General features: G+C 43.1%; 1 protein-coding gene across 1 annotated transcript in view; it reads right to left on the reverse strand.

Annotated features, from left to right (window-relative positions):
- Positions 1-25,465, reverse strand: part of BPIFB2 (BPI fold containing family B member 2) — a 103,675-nt gene that overhangs the window by 66,995 nt on the left and 11,215 nt on the right. Inside the window, exons 4-5 of the mRNA XM_069652405.1 lie at positions 23,282-23,386; positions 12,604-12,753 (exon numbers count right to left, since the gene is read on the reverse strand). Of these exons, the coding sequence (XP_069508506.1) occupies positions 12,604-12,753; positions 23,282-23,386 (255 nt within the window). The remainder of the gene's footprint in view (positions 1-12,603; positions 12,754-23,281; positions 23,387-25,465) is intronic.

The raw sequence follows: 25,465 nt of genomic DNA on the forward strand, positions 1-25,465 counted from the left end.
GGTTTCCTGCTTCGTATACTCTACCTTGTATTTAGCATGCTATTTATGCACATGCACTTTAAATCACTTAGACACCTTAACTTTTAACATATAACCTCTAAGCAGTTTTGGACCTTCTGCATATTTTAGATATATTTTTAGCATTTTTAGCACTTTCTGTTGTTAAGTGTTGAATTAACACTGGCCTGGGCCTACACCTGTAGTCAGAAGTTTTTAACCTTGCATATTGTACCTTGTAGTCATATATGCACACGAAACCATATAGACATCTTAATATCTAACATCTAAATAATTTAAGAGGTTGCCATGGGAAATGGAGGGGAGGTAATATAATCTACCGTTGAATTTACCTCTGAAGAGATCCATTAGGGCCTGTTTGACCTGAGTGCTGACCTCTGAACAGAGGTTGTTCATTTTGTTGTAGAGGATTGGCGCACCTATTTCTAAGAATGGTGAAGCGTAAGGCTAATTCCACAATTTCTCCTGGGGTTGGGCCAAAAAGGGTATAAAAACTATTTAAGCCAATTAATGAAGTTAATGTACTTATCTCAGAAATTAAAGGTTTTTTACATGACACCGATGGGGGGCCTTCAAGAACCATCATATCAAATTGTGCAATCCAAGATAAGGAAATAGATGGATTGGGTGTGATAGAGCTGGCAGAGGTGGGTGGTATTGCCTCCAGTGATGTTGGAACATTGGGTCCGAGGTGTGGAAGGAGAGTGGGTAACGAGGACCCCTTAGATACATTCATAGTAGGTAATGGAACTGGCCAGGAGGGGAGTAAAAACTATCTTATCCCCGCTAAATTGGTGGGCTCACCAACCAGTCATTCTCAAACACAGCAATCACAGGATTCTGTAAATACTGAGATGGTGTTGCCTGCTCCAACTTCTATCGAGCTAATGGGGGCATACATGATGGGGCTAGATGGAGGGTTGGCAAACCCAACAATCTCTAACTTGAATTTTTGCCCCACTAGGGTTGCACCTGAAATTCTTCTCCAGAATAGATTCTCTGCCCTGATGGGAGAGGGTGAGGTCCGGGGGGAAGTGGTTCACCAGAGTGCAACACCCAATGTAACGAGATCTATGGCAACTGGCGATTGTGAGGTGGGTAAAAACAGTAATATTATGGGGGGTCTTTAGGAAAATAGCATCCACAAATAGAGTGGCAAAACAAAAAGGCCCAGCCAGATCAATACAAATTTCAACCCCCAACCAGAAGAACATCATAGATTATTAATGTGCGGATGTAAGTGCCATCTAAGTAATTAACTAAAATAAATATTGGGTAAGATTGGGAAATTGAAAGAATTGGTGGTTAAGCTGTTCAATACTGTCACCGAACAGGGGATCCAACTTTCTAACTTGTAAAGGGAGCATGTTGCTCCATCGATTGATACCCTGCTTGAGATGGGGATCTCTCTTTTCTTTTGGATCTGTTGGGTCAACATTTTTAGAACTTAAACAGATCTTTTTTCTGTTTGCTTGGTGACGGTATTCTCTTCAGGTGTCAGAATCTGCTATTCAATTGTTCTGTAGGTCCATTATAGTGTTGTATCTGTTTTTATTTTTTTTATTTATTTCTTTGGTTCCACACGGTCATCCACCTTTCTTGGTCGTGACAGTGGCGCTGAATCATCTATATCAACGAAAAGTTTGCGATGTGCACGCTCTTTGTTGTATTGCCACTAATATAATTATGTAGGGAGAAGCAGTTTTGCCCTGCTGTTAATATACAACACTCAATATGTTTATGTTGTGTAGGTGCACGCCATTATATGCAGACCCGTGGTGTTAAATGATTCCAGTTGTTTACTTGAGTGGCTTAAAGGTTACAGATATCTAATTTGGGGTGTCTGGTGCTTTGATTATCTAAGCTTCTGTCTTGTTTTTTGTGGGTTCTGCTTTAATTGTTTTTTGACATTTTTGTGAAATGTACATATGTTGTTTTCAAGCAATCTTTAAATAATATGACTTTCCTGATGCATTGAATAATGATTAAATACATGTTGCATCCTTTTCTATATATTGGTTTATCTGTCAATTTGTATGTTTGGTTCTGGTATATGTAAGATTTATTCATGATTTCTTACAGCAGATGTGGCACTCGTGTTAGAGGTCAGACTAAGGCCTAACTGATCAAAAAAAAAGTTAAAATCATTAGAATAAGTTGTCAATAATTCCTGATGGGAACATCTGTCTGTGGTCTTATTAGATGGATGTATATGGTGCAACATTTGGTGGAACACTAGCTAAGGGTCCAGCCCTGTTACAGAATCAGAGGATGGCCAATAGTATTGCTGGTAAGCCTGTGCACCCAACAGCCAAGGTTGTGGGTGCTGAGAAAGATCTCCAGTGGGCAAAACTAATAACAGATACCATCAATAAACATGCATCTACCCACCCCCCATGCAGTACTGGTAACAGTAGGTATAACCAGCCGCTTAATATAAAATGATTGATCCCCACCATCTATACTAGCAATCAGCTTGAGGCAAGGAGAGGTGCAACTGTCTTCATGTGCAATGTCTCCAAATTAAGACAGGAATCTGATGAGAACAAAGATATTCTAACAAATAAGAGTATCCATTGGGTACGTCATGGTAGGAGATGTACCTCTGTCATAAGAGAGAATATTATTACCTGTGACAGCAGTACTATGCCCAACAGACACAATCATTATATCCAATTGGTATTGAAGGACAAAGCACTGGCTAAGGAGTCTTTGGCAATAGAGGCAATAACCTATCCCCCACCCGGAACATCAATATCATTAAGGCCTCTTCCGTACAGTGGATGGGAACAGATAGTCCACAGGAAACTGCTACCTGAAAGTAGATGTAACCATGCGTTAAATAATGTAGATCTACAAGAGGTATGATTCCCCCCTCCCCTTGAAGCTCCGATCCTGGAAGCCCTGATAAAGCCAAAAGGAGCTTTCCTGGAATGTTGCAGGGATTGAAAGGCACTTAATGGACCCAGACTAGATTGCTTTAATACAGGATAGCGTGATCGTATGCATCCAGGAAACTTGTGTACCTAACATTGCTTGAGATACAGGGGTTCAAGGCATTCAATACCCTAACAACTAAAGGTGCTAGAGGGAGACCTTGGGGGGGATTACTGACCTTAGTAGCTGTAGACTCAGGGTGCAAAACAGAATAATACCAACAGCGCTCACAAGACCTCCAATGAGTAATGGGCAAAAATAGAGAGGGACATACCCTACTTATATTTAACCTGTATAACAGACCTTATGGAACTAACCCTCTGGGGACATTAACATTATTGCAGGAATTAATAACCAGTAGGGATGATATGGCACATGGGGAACTTCATATTTTGGTTGGGGGTGGGGACTTACAATTTGAAGCCTTAAAAGAACTGGAAAGTCTATGGGACGAAGTTGATTAGGAGTGGGACATACCAGCCTTAGAAACTAGTTACTCTCTGCGGGCTCATAAGCAGGTGTTAGACTCATCCCGGATATTGCAAGGGCTCAATTTAAGGGCATGCAATGGCAAGTGCAGTGATGATCGCCCAGGAAGGTGTACGTTTTTTGGGGTTGATTATCCCTTGTGGATCAATTATATTCTGGTGCTATTGAGCGATTGGGAACTTGTTGAGAAGTTTACTATCATTGACCGCAGAGAACGCAATCATGAACCTCTATTGCTGGTGGTAAGATTAAAAGGTAAACCAGTACCAACTGCCTCAATTAGGATTTCTGGGTACGCTACATGTGCTATCAAATGGGATCACAGAGATGAGTGTATTAAAACCGGCTATTTATCAAAGAGCACTAGCAAATATGTAGAGTATTTGTGGTAGTCTAAGCGATAGGGAGGTCCTGACTCAGTTTGACCATCTGGTTATGGGACTTTGTCCCCTCTTTCGGAGACCGGCAAGAAATAAAAAAATGAAAGGGGTGGCAAAGTCTAATTGGTTTGATAATTAGTGCAGGGCGGCTAAGAAAGCCTTGACAAACGGCTTTGCAACAGAGGGTAAACTGAACAAAGAAGAGTTACATTCATGTAGAATTAAATAGAAGAATACAAATCAGGAGAAAAAAGAGGGATAGCATAAAGCCAAGTGCGCGGATATCATAGAGGCAGTAACTACAAGGGACACCAAGACATTTTGGTCCCTGGTCTCTGATAAAAAAGGCAACAAACGATAATGGTCTTCATTGCCATATACCTCCAGAGGACTTGTTAAATCACTTCCATGGGTTGTATAAGGATGAATTTGCTAATGAATGTTGGAGTATTGAGGGGGTTGTAGGTAAAGACCCAGAGATGATTATAAGTAACCAACTGCTAATGGATATTACACTAGAAGAGGTAAAGAGTGCAATTGTAAATTCTAAGATTGAGCAAGCCCTAGGCCCCGATAGGATTCCGGCAGATTTGATGAAGGACGAACCAGATATTTGGGCACCAATTTTATTGAAATAGTTTTTAGCAGTTGTCAAATTAAATCAAGTTCCCAATTCATGGCGACCAGCTGAAATAGTGCCAATTTACAATAAAGGAGGCAGGGAAAAACCCTGCAACTACATGCCTGTTTCACTGCTCGATGCCACCGGAAAAGTATTTGCGAAGGTGCTGTTAAAGCAGTTGCAGGATTGGGTGAACTCTAATAATTTAATCTCTCATCTTCAGTCTGGTTTTCAACAAGGGGCAAGCACCATTGACCAATGCCTTGGTTCATCCCTTCTTCTACAAATATATAGAGCATTGAAAAGGATGCAGATTTATGCAGTCTTTGGGGACCTGCAGACTGCTTTTGATTGTGTTCCCTGAGATCAGCTATGGCAGGTAATGGCAAATCGGGGGATGCCTGCTCAGCTGGTAGCAGTAATTGGACAACTCTACTGTAATAATACAGAGGTGGAAAGGTGGGCCTTGCAGGCAAGACTACTGATGAGTTTAGTGTTGAAATGGGCATTCGGAAAGGCTGTGTGCTTGCCCCGCTCCTGTTCTGCCTTTATATTAATGAGATAATCCTGGAACTGATGAGTGAGTGCTAAGGTGGCAGGCTTGATCCCCAAGGCTTGGCAATGACATCATTCTGGAACTTTTCTTTGCCGATGATGCTGTGTTGCTGGCAACATCCCCTATGGAGATCAGGTGCTGCCTGGTGTGCTTTACCATCAAATTCTCCCAATTGGTCTTGACCTTAAACAAGAACAAGAGCAAACTAATGGTATTTAAGCCAAAGAAAACTAAATCTGGTGTATGTCCAATGCAAGTAGGTGGGACCAATCTTGAGCAAGTAACCTATTATGATTACTTCGGCATAACCACTTTACTCTGCCACCCAGTAGGGTATACATTGCCATGGGATAAACATGTAGGACACCAGCTGAGTGGACTGGGATTAAGTGACATCTGACAGAATCCCAAGAATTTATCTAGTTGTACTAAAGAAGATGTGTAATCGGCCATCAGACAGGCCAATTATGGATGTCTTATAAGCTACTGTCTAAATGTAAAGATTGGATTGGATTAGTTGCATTTAAAAATTGAACAGGAATCAGAAACATGGTTTATAGTCATAATAAAGAAGTTCTAAATCTCAACAAAAAAAATCTCAAAAAAAAAAGGCCGAAAAAAAAAAAATCGAATTTTTTTTTATGACGTTTTTTTTCGAAATGGGGGGCTTCCCCCCAACCCCCCTTTTTTCTATTTTTTTTATTTTAACCCTTTTTTTACTTACCTGACCCAAAAAATACATATATATAAAAAAAAAAAATCGATCTTTTTTTGGCCTTTTTTTCGAGATTTTTGTTATTCGAGATTTTTTTTTCGGCCTTTTGACCGACCACCCAGAAACATATCTAGATTTAATAACTCTGGCCTACACACTATCATTATTTATGGAGGTCAGAACAGGCACCCTGAACACTGTGAAATTCACTAGTGGTTCTAAAGGACATATTTCAGATTGTTATCCATTGTGTGACTCAGGTTCTGAGTTAATTATGCATGTTTTGTTATTATGTGAGGGCTATAGAGATTTGAGAAGCTTGTATGTATTGCCTTTGTTTAGGAAAACACATGTTACTTGTGCTATGGAAGCTGTAACGCTATGCCAGTCCACTGTAATTGCAAATGATATGTATATTGTGGCAAGATTTGTATATCGAGCTTGGTCACGCAGGAAATATTTGATGAGGCATATGTATTAAGTTCAATTGTGCTGATCTTTTAAAACTCTTATAGATGTAAGTTGCATGAATTTGTAGCACTTGAATATTGTCTTGTTGTAGTGTATGACATTTTAGCCTGAATGTCACATAATAATATAGTTTGAATGTTGCTGTAATGAAGTGTATTGCTGAAGGTAAATGTGTCGAATAAAGCAAGGGTAATCCCAGTATCTGGTCATTTCATCTAAAACATTACCATTGAATGCCATTCCATCGACAAAATTGAATTGAAATTGAATGCATGTTTTTTCGAGGTAAAGGCTTTAGTGTTATTTATAATGGGTTTTAAAGGGTAAAAAACAGAAGGTTGTTGGGGACGCCCCCATTTAAAAAAAGGAAAAAACATGCATTCAATGGTAATTTTTTCAATTCATTTTTTTAGATGGAACGACCATAAACCGTAATCCCCATAGCAAAAAAGAAAAGAAAGATGGATAATGTTAGGATGATGTTTTTGCTACATTTCATATGTACATATGTGATATGTTAATGTTCTGTTGATGGCTATAAAATGTCCAGCCTGTAAGGGACGGGTTGTAGTTGGCTATGTTCAGTTCATCTTCCGGGCCATGATGTACGAACACATTTTGTATTTTTTCCTGCATGTGATGCACTCCATTTTGAGTTTTTGTGGATTGTTTTTTCCCTGGTTTTGGACCTGTGTTGGGAGCTCAACAGGATGAGTGCCACATTGATAAAGAGGAAGAAGAGAGTTTGAATTAAGATGGGTAAAGGTCTGGGAGTAGGTAATACACTCAAGGAGAGTAGAGAGAAAGGGAAGCATATTACAGAAATAGGCAGGACTTGGCAGATATACCTAAATGACTAAAGAAGCAATATTAGATTCAGTACAGAGAAAATAGGGTAAAGAAAAAAATAGGGTTGCATAGAAACTCATATTTAGATCCCCATCTATAAATGAAAGGCTACACATACTTCCAACTAAGCTACCTTCACTTATCAGCTTTGCAAGTAATTCAAAGTCTCATGATTTCGGGCAAAAATACTTTCTGTCAAGGGTGTACATGCCCTGGCTTTCTTGATTGTTACTAAATACTACAATGATGTGGTTAACTTCTTCTGGGAACCCTGCTTAAAAGGGTCACTCTCATAACAAATGCCAGCCTCACAGCAGGGTGTTGCACACCAAAGGGCATTTGATGTTGCTGGCATAGGAAGGGGAGGAGTTAGAGAAGCAAGAGGGGTAATATTGGACCATAGAAAGAGGTCCACCATTTTAGTTTTGGTGGGGTTCTCTTCCCTTCCTGTCCCCTACTCAGCTCTCAATCACAGAGTTACAATTATTCAAGCATTGATGGCCACCCAATCATAAGGAGCTGTTCATATTCAGAGAGACCCAGGTACCTTCCTAGGTTTCCACTCATATATCAACTGCACCAAGAAATCCAGACATCTTTCACAATCTGGTTTCACTACAGAACTATCGCTTCAGGGGCTGAAAGAAGGCATGTGTGAGGAATTCAACCATCCGCGTTTTGGGCGTGCGCTCGCCTTAGCTTTTTAAAGATTTTTTATTAAATGGACAAATGGTAGACCAACCTCAAGAAAATATGTTGGGCTAATCCACACACATTTTCCTATGCTCACTTCATGGCAAAGCAAAGACCTGTGTGCTCCAGGCTGGACAATGCCTGCAGGTACAGTCTGCCCCTTTCATATTTCATTGGAATATGACAGAAATGGAGTGCACGCTGTCATCCCCTGGAAGGGGGGAGGACCAACCTTCCCCCTGCAATGGTGAGCCTTATTAACAAACAAAGGCTCTATGCAGTCACCCTGCTCTTTTGTTATGCCCTGCAGCTGGTGGCAGCAATATCATACCAACATGGGGTACTTCAAACAAGCCCACATGGGGCTCGGCTTCAGAGGATAACAAAGGAGGAAGAACATCCAACAATCTTTCATATGTAATTGTTTCAATCTGAATCCACCTCTTGTCTTTCAGTATCGATGACAGTGAACTGTCATGCCTGGGTCTTTTGTTGCAGTAGCCAACCCCCGCTAGGTGGACCCTATTCATAAGGTATGAGAATTTTGTTTGCCAGAGTCAGAGAATCTGGTCTCTCAGCACCTTCAATGGAGACCTGACACTTTAACAGGAACCACACAGGCAGGACCACTAACCAGAGCGAATCTTTGAACAAAACAGACAAGATGATGGGTAGGACTTAGTAGGAGTGAGCCCAGAGTTATTTTTGTTAAGAGAAGGGTTTGCCATATTAGTTCTGGGGTACATCTTGTTCCTGTTTTTACCCCCTTTACTGTTCCAAAGCACTCTGGTTATGACCTCCTACATACAGGACATTGTTGGCAGGGACCCCAGGATTGGTTCACCAAGATAAGCTTAGCCTACACCAGTCAGTGTGGCCCACTTGGCTTTAAACGAGTGCTGAGCCCCTCTTTAGGCAGATCATCTGAAGACTACACAAAAAGTAAGAAAGAAGAGCTCAATCTTGTATCCTGGCTGAAGGTACACTCTGCCTCCTTACATCTTCTGCCAGTGAAGGAAGGCCAGGATATCCAAAGAGGGAAGCAAGATCCCTCCCCTAAATGTCTCTCAAGGAACAGAGGTAGAAATTTACTCACAGGACCCTCCAGCCGCTCCAGAACAGTACTCAGTGAGCACACAGTGTTTGTTCCCTACTAGGCTCTGCAGCAAGCTTCTGGATAGGGAGTGACAGAAGGTCTCTGAACCTGAAACCAAGGACATGGTTGCAGCCTGCAACACACTCCTAATCTTTGGGCCATCTACCTTAAAGGACAACACAAGCCCAGTGAAGAAGGTCAGAGAAATGCCTCAACAAGCATCTTCCGACGTCTTCCTTAAAGGACATTTCCGAGCCAGTCGATTTCCTCGATCCACAACCGACTGCAACACTGACCGCTGTCAAGCAGCAATCACTTAAAGACATCTGAAATGTCTCGATCAGTGCTTCAGAACCACTGATCAGCACTGAGACAATGAGTCGCTGTGTAGGCCAGCCTGCAGATGTTCGTCAAGCACCACTCGCTGGACTCTGCCTCGTGATACACGCAGCTGACTCCCATCTCAAACTCTGTCACAGAAGCCTGCAAGGCACCCTGAAGCTGACTCAACCCTGTCGGGCACCAAGAACACTAACAATGAAAGCTACATTGTAGCTCGGTCCCCCTGGTCCTTCCCAGAAGGCCCGTAGAGACATTGTAAGACCCTTTGCTCCCTTTGTGCTGAAGCCAAGAAACCTTAATAAACTGCTGTGCTCATTAACTATACCGCCTACCCTTCTGTCCTTATCCAGGGTGCATCCCTTTTCCCTCTTTGAAACTGTCCTCTGCATTCCTTTATGGGGTGGGTTGTATTTCATAGTGTTGTTAGACTGTCTTTTGTGTATTAATAAAGTAGATATTTGTATATAACATTGACTGGACATTCCTTTTATCATTGGCTAATAATTGTATTTCCGCTGTGTTGCAAATAACCCAAGATCCAAGACCTTTAGAGGAGATAACCCTGCGGTTCCATTCACGTTACCAAATTCGGATTAGAATTCTAATTGTATCTGGGGCTGATGGATGGTTCTTCAGCACTCTACACAAAACGTTGTTAGGAGGCAGCCCCGGGCTCTTTGGAGGCTGCCATTGGGAAGCGCTGTTTAAGTAAATCGGTGCTGTATGTATCTTGGAATCATAAAAAATATTTTCAAGTAAAACACAAGTACCCTACTGGGGGGGCACAGTAAGGTACTTATGTTTTACTTAAAAATATTTTTAGGTCAAGGTAGCAGGCAGTGCAGGTGTGGCGCATGGCTCTGATTGTGATCTTCATTGGAGCAGAGCCTCGGGCACGAATGGCAGTCCGCACTGGATGTTCGTGTGCTCTCGTCTCAGAGGGCCACTCACAGAGCTTTCTCGTGGTCCAGAGTCTGACTTCTAGCTCTGATGAGCTTAATCGCAGTTGAGTATGGGCAAAACAGCAGTACACTACATGCAACGTAACTTGTACATCAAGCAACCCGGGCAGACTCTGGCTACCAGCCTGGATGCAAATATGGAAACAACACTATGGGCCTCATTACACGGATGGCGGTAAGGATTTACCGGTACCGGTAAAATACCGGTACCGGTAAATCCTTACCGCCTTACTACGAGGTCCCTTTGCAGGTTGGGGGATTTAACGCCTGCTTTTTGCAGGCGTTAAAATCCAACCCGCAAAGGGACCTCGGAGCTAATTAGCACCTTCCCCATTCCCATAGAGCCCTATGGGGCAGAAATGGGAATGGGGAAGGGCAATGGTGGAAGGGGGATTTACCGCCCCTCCAACCTTGGAATGGGGAGGTAAATCCCCTTTCCACCAAGGCGGTGCCAGTATTTTACCGCATGAGCCATGGCACTAATAGCGCCATGGCTCACCGGCTACCATGTAATGAGGCCCTATGTGTTTTGCAGTCTTTAGTGAGCCAAGTACCGGTTATTAAACACAGTTTAATAGCGCAATGGCTCACCGCCTACCGTGTAATGAGGCCCTATGTGTTTTGCAGTCTTTAGTGAGCCAAGTACCGGTTATTAAACACGGTATAAATTTTTCACGGTATGCAAGGCATTCATTGTGGCACAATGAAGTCAATGGCCACTTGATCTGCTATGGTCAAACATTTCTACACTGTACTGTACAGAAGCTTTTAGGCACAAGGATTTTGTCAAATGACCGAGGACACTGAGATGCAATGGCTTGTGGTGATAACGGCAAAAAAAAACATGCTTTCAAATTTATTTCTTTTAACAAATTCTTTTTTTTTCACACGGGCCCAGACGTGGGCAGAAACCGGCCCCCCAGAGACTACACGGGCCAGTTGGCTGATGGGCCCAATCCGGCACTGAATCCAGAATAGGAATGTGAGACTTATCCTTGGCCTGAAGCCCAGGGGCCGCATCTCTCCAGCCCTAAAATCTCTCCACTGGGTCCCGGTGACTGCAAAATTCAAGACTCTCTGCATCATCCACAAGGCCGTCTGGGGTCGGGGACCTCTAAACATCCAGCGTTCCCCCCCTAAATACCTCCCGGTCAGTGTCCTTCGATCCTTTGCTCCACCTCTCTGCAGATCAGATGCTTCTCTGAGCAGAGAGTGGAGGGTAGATCTCTCCCTTTTGCAGGAGCCTCCCTCTGCAATGGTCTCCCTGCCTTACTCTCAGGCTTGGGTCCGATCTCCTTAAGATCTCGGAAGCTCCTCATGACACTCCTTTTTTTCATCCTTCCCTCTCTCCCTCCCCTGCTAACATCGGCCGCGGTGACTGGCTGCCTGGTTCCCTCTGAGTTCTACCGGGCACCAGGCCCCCCACCCAGTCCACCCCCTCCTCGCACTTAGCATGTGTACCCTCAGCCCCTGGACTCCATGCAATATCTAGTACTTGCCCTCTGCTTGCATTCTCTCCTCTTTACCCTACACTTCCCTTCCCACCCTAGCACTTTGCATTTGCGCAGACTGGCACTCCCCCTCTCCCTTGCAATTCTTGTTGCTGCACTTGCACAATCCGAATGTCACAAAGCCTAGTAGGACCGTTATTTATTATTTTCTCCCTTGTCTCCCCCCCTTTTTGGTCTTGTGGCACCTTGAAACACCATTTGTTGTATAGGCGCCTTACAAATATCCAATAAAATAAATTAATGGAAGGTCCTTAGGTTTTCTGAAGTTTGGAGAATGCAGATCGTTCAACATCCAGTGACATATGAGATGGGATGGTTGTGTGCATGCAAGCGCTGGGTCATACACAAAGCAAACATTGCTGTAAAGAGTACAATATGAATAGAATTAGAATGATAGTCTATTAAAGGTATAATGAGAAGGACATGGAGCGAGGGGATCAAGGGTGTTACAGGTACGGAACACAGGTTAAGGAGAGAAAGGGAGATGAAGACGATTCATTTATTGGTGAGTTTGCAGCTCTGCACCAGTTGAAGTGACACATCTGTGGCTTTCAAACAAATGTAAACTTTTCAACTACACTGTTAAGTTACTGGATCTCCACCAGTGAGGCTCCATTGCCAGCTTCTGCTATAAGAGAGGAAGCAAAGTGTGTTCTCTTTTAATCCACCCAGAAGATCCAAAAGGCTGCAAGTAAAGCAACTCTTTTCACATTTACCCTGCCCTGTCCCTATTGCTCGGATTAGTGCTTTGAGGCCTCCTGGTGTGTTGTGCTTTATAAATAAAAAAAAATAGAAATAGAAATAGGAATGCAGTTCTTAGAAAGCAAATGAATTTGTTTTACATTGTTTCCTTATAGTAGTAATTTACATTTTCCTCTGGTCTAGGCACACAACTGACCCTCATATAAAATTCATAAAATGAAAAGGCCACATGTAGAAATATGTAAGTATCAGACACTTACTGCTTTCCTCCAACTGTAAATTCAAGATCACCTATAATTGATTTGCAGGCCGAAATTGTCAAAATTGGTCGTCCCTTGGAAGTCCTGGATATCTCAATATCTGCAATAACTCCTGCTCCAATCTTGAACCCAATACCATCAAGCAAGATCCTAAATGAAGAAATGAAGCAATAGGAAAAGGTCAGTATGAAGATTCCACACTTAGCCAGTAAGCAGGTATTCCTGAAACCCAAAATCACAATAGTGTACAGCAAACTCACTCACATCAGAATTGATTGTGAATTAAGCCCTTTCAATTTGTTTTCTGAAACATCAGTATTATAATATGAAATATGTATTGGATCCCAACTGAGAATTTGAAGAGTCCAAACAAGTTGGCCAAAGATGGTCTAGACATGTAATACCATGATGGTAGTCTGTTTTTATATTAAACTGAGTGGCTAAAGGAATAGGTAATATATTTGTTGATTTCACACTGACTAATTGTGTGTAACCAGTGGAATTCCCAAAGGACTAGGGCAAGTCTGTTTCCAGATGTTCATGGACCGTGAACGGGAAGATGGTACAGGCAAATGAGTGTTAGATTGGATTACCTTGCTGGAAGATACAGGAAAGGACATAAAGGACGGCATAGGAAAGGGAGTGTTTTTACTGTGAAATTGTGGCAAATAATTGACACCTTCACCTCGACGATCATTGAGACTGGCACATGATGTGATGCTGATGTTAATCGTTGATATACATAATGCATTGGCGTGTATTACATTTGCGTATGATTAATAAAATGACATGTACAAAAAACATTATTATCAGTAGGAATAATAATATTTAGCAACTGTTACACTGGCTTAGTTGTTGGTGTTGTGAAGCTGGTGATCAAAAACGTCCACTGTATCAAGCCAATGAGAAAATGAAACAAGTCTATGGTCCTTTGCGGTTCTCATCGCAAACCAATTTATCAAGTCAAATCAAAGTAAGTCTATTTCAGGCATGTGGCTATAAAACCTCACATTTCACAGGCATGTTAAAGTTTGTTTTCAGTATTAGTCCATATCATAAAATCACACCACTAAAAACCAATAACTGGAATCAAAATCGTCAAGTCATCATACACCCAGTAGACTTTAACAGAAACTTAAATGCAGTAACAAAAACACTTCCTAGATGCATCATACACTAGATTTCAAAAAATGATTCAGTTGCAACAGTGTTGTCTGATTGATGACCTTAAAAGAGGTCTTCAACTTGGTCCCCAAGCTTTTGTCAGATAGCTTGACACTTCAAAAACGTTTGATGATTGGCTAGTAGATCTCCATATTTCTAATACAGATTGTATAGTTCTTAGCATCAAGAATTTAAAGATTGCAAATATCATTTTTCTAAGGCAGGTATAAGGATCATAAAATAAACGGCAGTCTCCGTAACCCTTGAGCAAAATATACAACATTCGCTCAGCTCTCCTTGCCCGCTGAAGGTAAAACATGAGAAAGGAAGGGTAGCTATATCCAGCCTAAGAAAATAAATCTTTGCAAAAAGTATCTCAATTGTGTCTAAATAAACATCAAACTCCAACTGACATTTGTACATATGGTACTCATGAGAGTGGTGACTTTTAACAGAGGCATCTGCTCCACAAGTAATAGATCATTTGTCAAATTGTAATCTGACGATTTTGGAATTACCATTTTTATTATCAGAGCCATAGATACTCCAATCCTATTTTATAAACCAAAACCCAGTTCCCTCACATCCAGGGCAATGAATATGTACCCTGTGAATGTAACACATCTGCTAATACCTCTCAAGAAAATACGCTCGGAGTGGGCCGCAGGCAAAGCTTGGGCTATATAGATCTCTAAAGATCATGAAATGGCAGTTCGACCTTTACTGATTAAGACTAGTTAGACTTTTTTCAGCCTGATGATGGCAAGTAGCATTTGGTAGAATATTACATTCACATCTAAATGCCCTGTATCGACAAAATTTACTTCAGGAATTTCCTGGCCTTGGTTAGGTTTTTCTTATGTTTATAAACAACCCTTTAGTTAATCGGTGGTCATGGACATTTGCTCAGCATCATCTGGAGTTTTTGAGACGAGTGCAACATCCTCCACAAAACAGAGGATGCTCTGATTAATCCCACTGAAACGGGATGGACTAAGCCTAACCCAGAGTCAACTTCCAAAATGTCATTGTTGAACAGCGAACACTATCATCGTGCAAGTATGCAGCCTCACATAACTCCCTTCTTAAAAAGGAAATCATTTGTAGTTTTCCCGACTTTGCCCCATCTTCCACCTACTGCATTATGGCTGAAATAACAGCAACATTTCAGGTGGAAATAGCAGTTTCGTTACGGTTTCTGAAGCAAAACATGAGGAACCCCTTTGTATGCTGTCTTCAAATCAACAAACTTTAACTATACTTCTAGTTTCTTCAGGAAGACAACCTTATTGATCAATAAATTCAAGCAAAAGGGCTGATACTGCCCCCCACACTCTTAAAAATCCCCTCTTGTAAATGAGATGTAATGCCCGTCGCGCTGCACCAACCACATATTCTATCAAATACATTTTTTCCATATCTGGTCACTAAAGTTTCTATCAGTGAAATCAGCCAAGTAAGAAGTGTTTTCTTGTACCGAATTTTGGAAATAGGCATGATTTTGGCTGTTCGCCATGAAACAGAGAAACTCAAAATGGTGTTACCAATTCTGAGTAAGATTTGAAGTTTAATGATTGGTTCCCAAAATAGCGTTAATCGGTAATGATCTGGAAGCAAGACTCTTCCTATAGGAAGCTAAAGAATGCATTACCTATTTGCTTAATGGTGAAAACAAGGGAGTCATGTGGACTCATGTCTAAGTGCACCTTGATGATCAAATAGTATCAACTCTAGCACTATTCTCTTCGTAGATTTTTGAAAAATGAGCTAATCACTGAAATGATGTGAGTATCCAGAGGAAATGTCCAAGCACAAACCTTGTTAAAACGAAGCCAAAAACAGTGTTACAGGTTAAGTTTCCTTTTTTACATAGTTGTAATTGTAATTGTTTATTTATACAGTGCTTATACGCAGGTGGAGTGCTTCAAAGCGCTTTAAGGCAGGAAGGGAACAAGGGAATACAGTAATCATTCTTTGGCCTTGACGTTTCTAAATGATCTAAACAGAACAACTAGCATACTAGGCCAGACAGCGTTTCTCCTAGTGCAAGTGCATGAGCTGTTACAGTTTCCACCTAGTTAGGGGGGAGACAGAAAAAAGGTGGATGGGGGCGGGGGCACAGACAAACGCACTAGTCCTAGTACTTTTAGGTAATGCATGTGTACAGATGGAGGTGCAAGGAAGAGGGTGTAGGGGGGAACAAGAGTGTCCAGTCCAACAGGGCCCTCGGTTAAGTACAGCGAGGTTGCCTCGCTCATAGAGCGTAAGCAGAAAGTGCAGTAATGCTGAACAAAGTGCAGTGGCATGGAGGCAAGTGCAAACACTAGCCAGGAGGCCTGGGACACCTTTGAGGCTCTGGCAGTGAACCAGGCAACCAGTAAGAAAAAATTAACGGAGTACGGGAGGAAAAGGAGAAAGGAAGGTGGAGAAAAAGAACTGAGGTAAGCAAGGCAGAAGGGGAGAGAAGGAGGAAGAGAAGGGGAAGGTCTTATGGAGTTTACGGTCATGGATCCGTCAACCATATTTCCAGTAAGCATATCATCTGGCAGGCCAATGTAAATGCATGATACTCAGCATTCATTCATTTACTATCAAGGGCTGCCGTGTTCCAACATATGAGTTTCAATGGAATGTTTCCTGATTTTTGTTGTAAACCATGCAACCCAGCTCTGTTATACTATCCTGGATAGGAGTTCTACAGGCAGTGCAGCATTATTAAATCTGGTTTTACAGTAGGTCTAGGTGCTATTTTCGACAAAAGTGTTAATGAAGATGGACGTGGAATACTTTTACTTACAGGATTGGCTTCTTCACGGCTGCCCAAGGGACATGTTAGTTGTATTGATGAGCCCCGGAGCAGGAGAGATCAATATTTGATAGCTAATTGACCAAAGATATATTGGCTAGTAAATATTTTATTGCGTTAAAAAAGTGTTTTTCGCACATTGGATATATTCTGTGCTACATGTGTTGCCTTGATTAATCCATAAGCAAACTTTTAAATGGTGCAGCCAGTGAGAGCATTTGTTCACCAATGTATCCCTTCTTTCACCTTTCCCCAACTCTAATTTCTGTACGCCACACATAAAAAATAAAATTCTCCTGGTGAACAAGTCGACCTGAAATTCTGTTCAGTAGCCATTAAAATGACCAGGTCCTCTCTAAAAGATGATCTTAAGGAGTGGTGCACTGATGGTCATGCAGCTGTTCAGCCGCAGAAGTGGGAGATGCATAGTGACCCTCGTGTTATTATCTAAGAGCAAAGGGGAGGAGTATGAGATGCTGCATTAGCCATTACTCATAGGTACAGATTCAGCAGGAGCCCCTCCCTGTTCTCCCATATACAGGTGTGGTTTTCGTCACAGATCACTTGGCAACTTTTCTATTTCCAACTGCATCAGCTATTTTGGGGCTTATTGTTGTTGGAAACATGGGGCTCGATTATACATTTGTTATGGGACTTGTCAGGTTTTCTTGAAACCACCCCCTTAACTGTGCCCATCTCATGTTTTCAGTCAATATAGCATCATTTTAGGGAGCAAATCCCAGGCTGTAATGTTCTAGCTGTGCCAGAAATGTCATTATACCACGTGCAAGTGTTCTTACAAATCTCACAGGTAACCGCATTGAAACCACGTGAGCTGGCTTGGTTTCAGTACATATAGTAACCGGTGGCTCCTAAAAATCAGTCACTATATTATCTACTAATTTTACAGTGTAGGAGGACTATGAGCACAAGATACAACATCTGACGTGTAGGCCATATTACGCACACACGATTTGCAGATTGCCCAGTGGGGCGATGGAAAGTAAGTAGTTCAAATAATTGCCAAAAAGGGCTCTTTCAAATTGTCCTCATCTTTCATACAACTAAATAAATGCATATCTGTTTAATATATGAATCTGCTGTAAAAAGATACAATAAAGGTTTTGATGTGTCATTAGAAATAAAAAGGTTCTACTGACTTTATGGTTTTGGTCATTTCCCTAACACGTTTTGCCCCAAATGCTATAAAGAATTGAGAAAGAATCCGGAGAAAGAAGAAGAGCAACCATCGTGCTCCCACTACCACCTTCCTCCCTCTATCTGGAGATGGTGGAGCAGCCTTGCTGGCACACATAAGAAGGTAAGCCCTGTGGGGCTTTGTCACTGGTAGGGGATTACAAAAAGCATTTATTTCAAAGAAGTTGCCGCAGACACATAAAAATGGCTCAGATGAAGTGCTACTAATTCATCAGCAAAGTGCTCCTAACCTGGGACATCCATGATAGTTTACAACCTCCCAGTAGGCACAAACCTTTTCTACCAGTATTGTTTTTTGGGTAAGGTGAGCATTCTCCAAGATGGCCACCCCTGCCTAGGGCATAGGAGCCATCCACTACTTGCAAGCCTGCCCCCCTCTGTAATTGGCTGCCTCACCTGGCATTAGCCAATCAGAGGCATCGGCAGGTGGTAGCCGGCCCCTCCATAGAAGGCCCACATCTGAGGCCCTGTCTGTGCCTGTACGGGCTGAGAAGGGCCGGGAGGTCCTTCACCTTTTGTCCCACTCCTCAAACTATGAATCGGCCTCCAGACTTACATACTGCTACCCCGTGAACTTGGACTGCAGATCTACCAGTGAGTGATGGCTGAACTCCCCCATGGACTCCTCCACTAACTTTCTGAACCAATTACTGTGCCTATTTACTCTGCCTTCCTTGCCTCACCGAAACTACTTCTTCTCTCACTGCATTTGTGCCACTATTTTTGAAATTCGCACCCTCTTTGCATTGCATTTGTGCTGCCTTTTTTTGAAATTTGGGTTTAGGTGTGTGCGCTTTTACATCTCTGCACCCTCTTGGAATTGCATGTGTGCCCCTATTTTAGAAATTCGCATCTAGGTGTGTGTGTGCTCCTACATCTCTGCACTCTCTTTGCATTGCATTTGTGCCACTATTTTTAAAATTCGAATGTAGGTGTGTCTGCTCCTACATCTTTGCACCCTCTTTGCATTGCATTTGAGGCACTATTTTAAAAATGTGCATTTAGGTGTGTATGCTTTTACATCTCTGCACCCTCTTTGAATTGCATGTGTGCCCCTATTTTAGAAATTTGCATTTAGATGTGTGCGCTTTTGCATCCCTGCACCCTCTTTGCATTGCATGTATGCCCCTTGTTTCTTAAAATTTGAATTTCCTTTTTGGATTGCATTTGTACCTTTTGTGACTACTAGAACTGTGCTGTGAAGCCACTCTTCTTTCATTCCTCTACTAACCTCTGCTGCCCCTATGGCTCTCACCATCTCATCCATCTTCTCTAACTGCTACAATATCACCCATCCTCCCTCTCTCACAAAGTCTGCAAGGAAAAAGCACAAGGTCCTCACTTATATCTTCTTCTCTGTCCATTTTCGAGATCTATGGACTCCTCATCTCATCTCCACTATCCTCCCTTTCACATCCTCTCCCATTAATGGTGGCAGCAAGTGGGAAGTCCTCTTGGCCGGCTTCTTATCATCACGCTGCATCATTAATGTCTACCACACAGGCATGATCTTGGTTCAGGGTCCTCATCTCAACCTCATCCTCTTTGACCGGCTCATGCCATCCCTCATTAACTTCCTTCCTTCACCTGCCTCTCCCCAAACCACTCTCCCTACCCCTCCCCCTCTGACTGGTGTACTACGTCCCTGTACTCCACCTCAGAAAGTCTTCAAAAGTGGAGACCTCCTTCACTGGCTACTCTTATTGCCCGCTCAGCCAACAAACACTCTGCCGACATCTGCCTCCTTCTTGAAGAGACTGACCTTGACATTATCGCTGTTACTGAGAAATAGTTCAATGCCAGCTCAGTCCCTGCTTTTGACTCCCTTCTCCCTGATGGCTTCAACATCATCTCCAAGCCACAACCTCACTGTTCTGATTGTGAGGTTGCCTTAACCTTAATCTTCCCTGAGTGGGTTCCTTCTTCCGTCATACCCACCCAGCCCTACTCTTCCTTTGAGAGCCTGGTCTACAAGCAGGTCATCTCTCCCTTCTCCTCTTTGACCATTGCTCCATCTACAGGCCTCCTGGTACTACCACCCTGTTCCTCTTTGAATGGACTGATTTCTGTTCCTCCCTACTTTCAACCACCTCTAATCTCCTCATGGGCGATTTCAACTTCCAATTGGACTCCCCTGTCACAGCATGTACTTTCTTCCTTGACCTCTGCACATCACTATCCCTCTACATTCTCCCTCCTGCCCCAACCTACTCAGCTGGACACACTCTGGATGCCCTCATCCATTCTGACCTCTCTCTCTCCCCCCTTCTGGTCACTCCACTCTTTTGGTCAGAACATTCTGTCCTCTGCTCTCACCTGAGTCCCCTCGGCCCTTTGACCGCTCCTCCAATAGCCATGCCAACCTCGTTCACGAACATCCGTCCTATGAAACGTGTCAGCTGCTGCCTTCGCATCCAACTTCATCCCCCCTCTCCCCCACTCCCAGACTCTACCACTGACTCTGCTCTCAGCAACCTCCATTTGGCCATTACCAACACCCTTGACATTCTTGCCCCAGTCTTGAGGATCAGCCTGAAACCTGCCTCCAAACATAACACCTGGTACGACTCTGAACTTGAAGTCCTGAAACGAAAGTGCAGAGCTGTGAAATGGAAGTGGCAAACCTCAGGCTCACCCTCTGACAAACTGGCCTGACGCCTGCTCCAAAGGCAATACAGACTCTCCATCCGTACAAGGAAAACGGCCCACATCCAGGCACGAGTATCCGGTGCATCCAACAAACCAGCTGAACTCTTTAAAATCTGCAGGAAACTAGCCAACCCTTCTGCAGTCTTCTCTTCCGTCCCAGGCCCTCCGCAAAGAACTGGCCACACACTTCACCACTAAAACTCTGGGCATCCTGAGCACCCTTGCTACCCTCCCACCCATCCCCTCCCTCACTCCTTTGCCTCCTACAGCTTCTCACCCTCCTTCTTCCTCTCGCTCCTCCTTCCCCCGTCACACCTGAAGAGGTTTCCCCTTGCTCCTCCAGAACCACCAAGGACAACATTGGCTATCTTGCCCCTGTACTCGTTGATCTCTGAAACAACTCTTTTGCCACTGGATCTTTCCCATCCTCCCTCAAGTACTCTCTTGTGCGCCCCCTCCTAAAAAGAACTTCAGCAGACCTTACATTTGCAGCCAACCACGGCCCTATTTCTATAACCCCATTCCTTGGGTAACTGCTGGAGAAGCTGGCCTTTCCACAACTTACCCCCCACACTGAACTTGTTGCTGGTCTCCACTACCATAAATCTGGATTCCGGGCATCCAGAGGTACAGAAATTGCTCTTCTGAACACTTTTGAAGAACTGCTCACCTTTCTGGACTGAAACTATACAGCTGTCCTCCCTCATCCTACTCGATCACTCCTCTGCCTTCGATACGGTTAAAAGTTGTATCTTGGAGCGGGCACTGGATTGGTTTATCTCCTTCCTAATTGACCATTTGTCACAAGTCATTTTGGGAATCTTCTCCTCACTTACTTCCTTCTCCACCTTCTGGTGTCCCTCAGGGCTCAGATCTCCCCCGTTGCTATTCAACACTTGCCTTGCTCATAGAGCACTCCTCATTTATTCCTTCTCCGCCAACTTCCAGTACTACACAGAGGACATACAACTCTGTTTCAAACTTCCTGATGAGCCTCTTGCATCTTCCATCATCTCAACTGCCTATCTGCCATCCAGTCCTGGTGTCCTGGTGTACTTCCAACGATCTCTGCCTCAATGCCAGCAAGACTGAGATCATTCCCATTGAGACCGCTGCTCCTCTTTTTTCCCTCACTCTGCCCATCCTCCATGGGCTCTCCCCCGGCTCCTTCTTCTGAAGCCAGAAACCTTTGAGTCATCATTGACTCCTCTCTCTCCTTCCTCCCTCACACTCAGGACATTGCCAAGAAGTCCCACTTTCAACTGTTCCTTCTTAAAGGAATTATCCCTTTTTTCACTTTCCCCCAGAAGCTCAATGTTACCCGAGCTCTGGTTCTCGCTAGGCTTGACTACTGCAAAAGCCTTCTCCTAAATCTACCTTCTTCCACTTTACAACCACTTCAGCTAATCCAGAATAGGGCAGCAAAACGTATCCTTGGCATTAAGCCCGGGGACTGCATCTCTCCTGCCCAAAAAACTCTTCACTGGCTCCCGGTTGCAGTACAGATTAAATTCAAATCCATCTGCATCATCCACAAGTCTGTCTGGGGCCTGGGACCAGGCTATCTGCAACTTTCTTTTACTAGCTACTCTCTCTCCAGACCTCTGCAGTCCTCTGGCACCAACTCTCTGTGTGTAAAGCATTTCGCTAAACAGAGGGCTGCACGCCGATAACTTTCTTCAGTTGGCTCCTTCTTATGGAACAGCTTCCACCTTCCACTTCATCTTGAGCAGGACTTCCTCAAATTCCGGAATTCCCTCAAGACTTTCCTCTTCACCTCCTCCTTACCGTCGTCCCTCCTCTGCTAATCTCACAGTCGCAGTGATTGGTGGCCAGGGGCCTTATTTATCCTCCAGGGACTGTACTCCCATAGCCAATGGCCCCAGCCTCTGCCTACCTCTTGGCACCCATCGGCCTCAATCCGGTATGCTTGCACTTTCTTCCCAATGCGGCTTTAGGCCGCATAGCACTTACCATACTATGCACTTCATCTGCTGCTCACACACGAGCCTGGACATTCCAGCACTTACCCCACCCGCCACTTCCCTTCTTATCGCTGCACTGCACATTCTGAATACTCACAAGGCACAGTAGGTTTGTCTTTTATCTTCCACTGCATTAATTGTTTCCCATCCCATGTTCCCTCCCTGTTGCCCTGTGGGTGCTTGGAATCAGAATTGACTTACTCTATAAGCGCCTGACAAATGTACAATAAATAAATAAATAATGTGGAACTCTATTATGTGACATTTTCTAATGTGTTGTTCTCTGGTGTTCTTTCGAATTCTTTCTTTTTAATTTAAAATTTATTTATTTTATAAACGTACATGAGAGACATAAAGGCAGAAGCAAAACATAATGGCCTCGTTCATAGCAATTTACACTGCAGAAAATGACGCAAAGCATTGAGCATCTTAGGTTTGCACTTGCTACTTGATAGCTTGTTCACAAAGCATTAACCCTTTAAGTGCAGAGGGTGTACATATGTTTCCTAATTTACATAGGAAATCGTGGAATTCCTAAACGTAAAATGTGCAACTAGAAGGCATCTCAATATGCTTGAAGCATCTCTGACATGCTCTCTAGCAAAGCTTTTTGAATCAAGCAGATGAAATACAACCTCGTAATTTCAGTTGATTTCTTATAAACAATTGGTTCTTCTTTCTTTCTGTACCATTACACACCAGTCTAATTATTTATATAGAAGGCCAAAGAAGTCAGCAATAACGTTTCTGAGGGTGGCCAGGTGGGTTTAGTTCTACAAGGTTTCTGGGGAACCTATTAAATACTAATTTCCTGGTTATATTGTGTGTGGAGGCAAGAGGAGTTCACTTTACTTACGCTCTGAGTTTGATGTCTAGACCAGTGTCGATGAGCACCTGAATACCTCGGCCGGGCTTGAGGTTCACCTTCATCTCAGGCAGCTGGACTTTTTTGATGTCAATCCTGATTTAAAGAGAAAGACAAAGTTAGATTAACTAGTACGGATTCAGCTGCCGCGAGCCAGTGTCACATTCATATGTCATGCAGAGCAGTTTCAGTAAAAGCTGGATTAGGCTGCGTTCAGTGTCTCTGGAGGATAGTTCAGGGGCAACTTGCTCGCTGTGGAAGCTAGACAATGCGGATCAACGCAGGTTCCATCCCCGGGTCTGCGCTTAGAAACCTCTGGCTATTTGGCACGTTATAAATATACAGTACAATGGGGGCCCCTTGGTGCTAGATGCCCACATATGCTGGGTAACTTTGGTGTTTTGATTGGGAGAGAGATCTGTTTACTGGCACTCTTCTATTCCAAATCTTGTTTCTCTGGTAACAAAATATTTCTGCCACTTTTTATTAACTGGAACATTACTGTCACTAGCAATGACAATGTCAGTTAGTAGAGCATTACTGTTAAAAGAGTGCTGGGTTAAAATAGCTCCTTCACAGCAGCCGATGTGACAGAGAATCCCGGCATTTCAGAAGATCAAAATAACATAACAAGTCAGGACAAGTAAACCCCAAATTAGCAAGAACAGGTACATGTCAACTAAACTACAAGGACTCAAACAACATCCTAGAGCATATCGGTCCTGCTCCATCGCTTCTTGAATTTTGAGAGGTACTCCACATCCAGTCCAGGTAACACCACCTGTTCTAGCACCAAATCATTCACCCTACACTCTACTCCCATCTTTGATGGTCTATACACGTTTGATTCATCACCCAGCCCAAGTTTTCACTGTCTTTGTGTTCTATCCTGTGATTGGATTCAGATTAACAGAAAATATGCGTACAAACTACATGAAACTGTTCAGTCACAGCTGTCCTATCTTAATGATCTTTGAAGTAAATAACCATGGGCACTGATCACATGAACAACTTACAAGGACAGGTGATCATAGTAGATTTTCTGAATTTAGGAGAAAGGAAAGAAGGTGGAATGGAAAGAAGACATTGGGCCTCATTGCAACTATGGCGGTCTGGAAACAAGAGCATTTAAAGAGCTAGGATGATCTGCCGTTCATCCAGTAAGTGCACATGGTGGTTCACAAACCAAGGTTCGCAGAAAGCTCAGCAAAATGCTGTTGTTTCTTTGAAAATGTTATCCTTTACGACCTATCACAACATAAAATGAAATTAATATTTCCCAAAACATTGATCCAAAAAGAACCCTGATTCTGTCATGCTTACATTTTCCCTGCATTCTGTTAAAAAGGCTGTATTCAAGGAAGTAATATGGCCATGAGGACGAAGAACCCCCACCATAGGACGTCTTCAGCCAGTATGGCCTAGGTTCTTCGTCATTATGGCCCTTAGCACCCGCGTAGTTCCCTGCTCTGGGACGGCCTAATGGTTTTACATTTTTTTTTAAATAGGAACTTATCTTGCTTTTCGAGCAACGCCATAGATCCATAGTCCATTTTTTATGTTGAGGACTGTCAATTCATCAACAAGTAAACAGAGTTGGTAGACTATGTGTGGCGTGGGTCCAAACTTCAAGATAAATTCAATTTTTGTAAAAGTTGAAAATAAATGAGAAAGAAAAACATACCTTATTTGGTACTGCGATGATGCGCCTGCATCAGTCAGACGCGACTCCGAGGACTGAAGAAAGGTACGATTTTTTAATTTTTTATTTCATTTCGCCCTGGAGCAACCACGTGTTGCGGCTGCTATGGGCAAAGTGAAAATAATTTAAAAAAGAAAACCCTTACCTTTATTCAGTCCTACGATGCTGCGCCTGCATCAGGAGTGATGCAGACGCAGCCTGGAGGACAGAAGAAAAGTACGCTTTTTAAAAATGTCACTCGCCTTTAGCACCTGCGAGTAGTTCCTTGTGGGTGCTTATGGTGGTATTTGGAAGGTGGGAGGAAACAACAGACGCAGTAGCCCTGGGGGAGCTCAGAATGCAGGCGTTTACCAGAGAATCCATCCCATGCTCCGAGCTTCCAGAAGGACTAGCTCCCCAGCCTAGGGTTCTACTTTTCTTTAATACATACCAACAGATCACACATTGCTTTATATGCCAATAGATTATACTGC

The sequence above is a fragment of the Ambystoma mexicanum genome, chromosome 3p, assembly GCF_040938575.1.
Source record: "Ambystoma mexicanum isolate Mex_15411 chromosome 3p, UKY_AmexF1_1, whole genome shotgun sequence".
Taxonomy (NCBI): Eukaryota; Metazoa; Chordata; class Amphibia; order Caudata; family Ambystomatidae; genus Ambystoma; species Ambystoma mexicanum.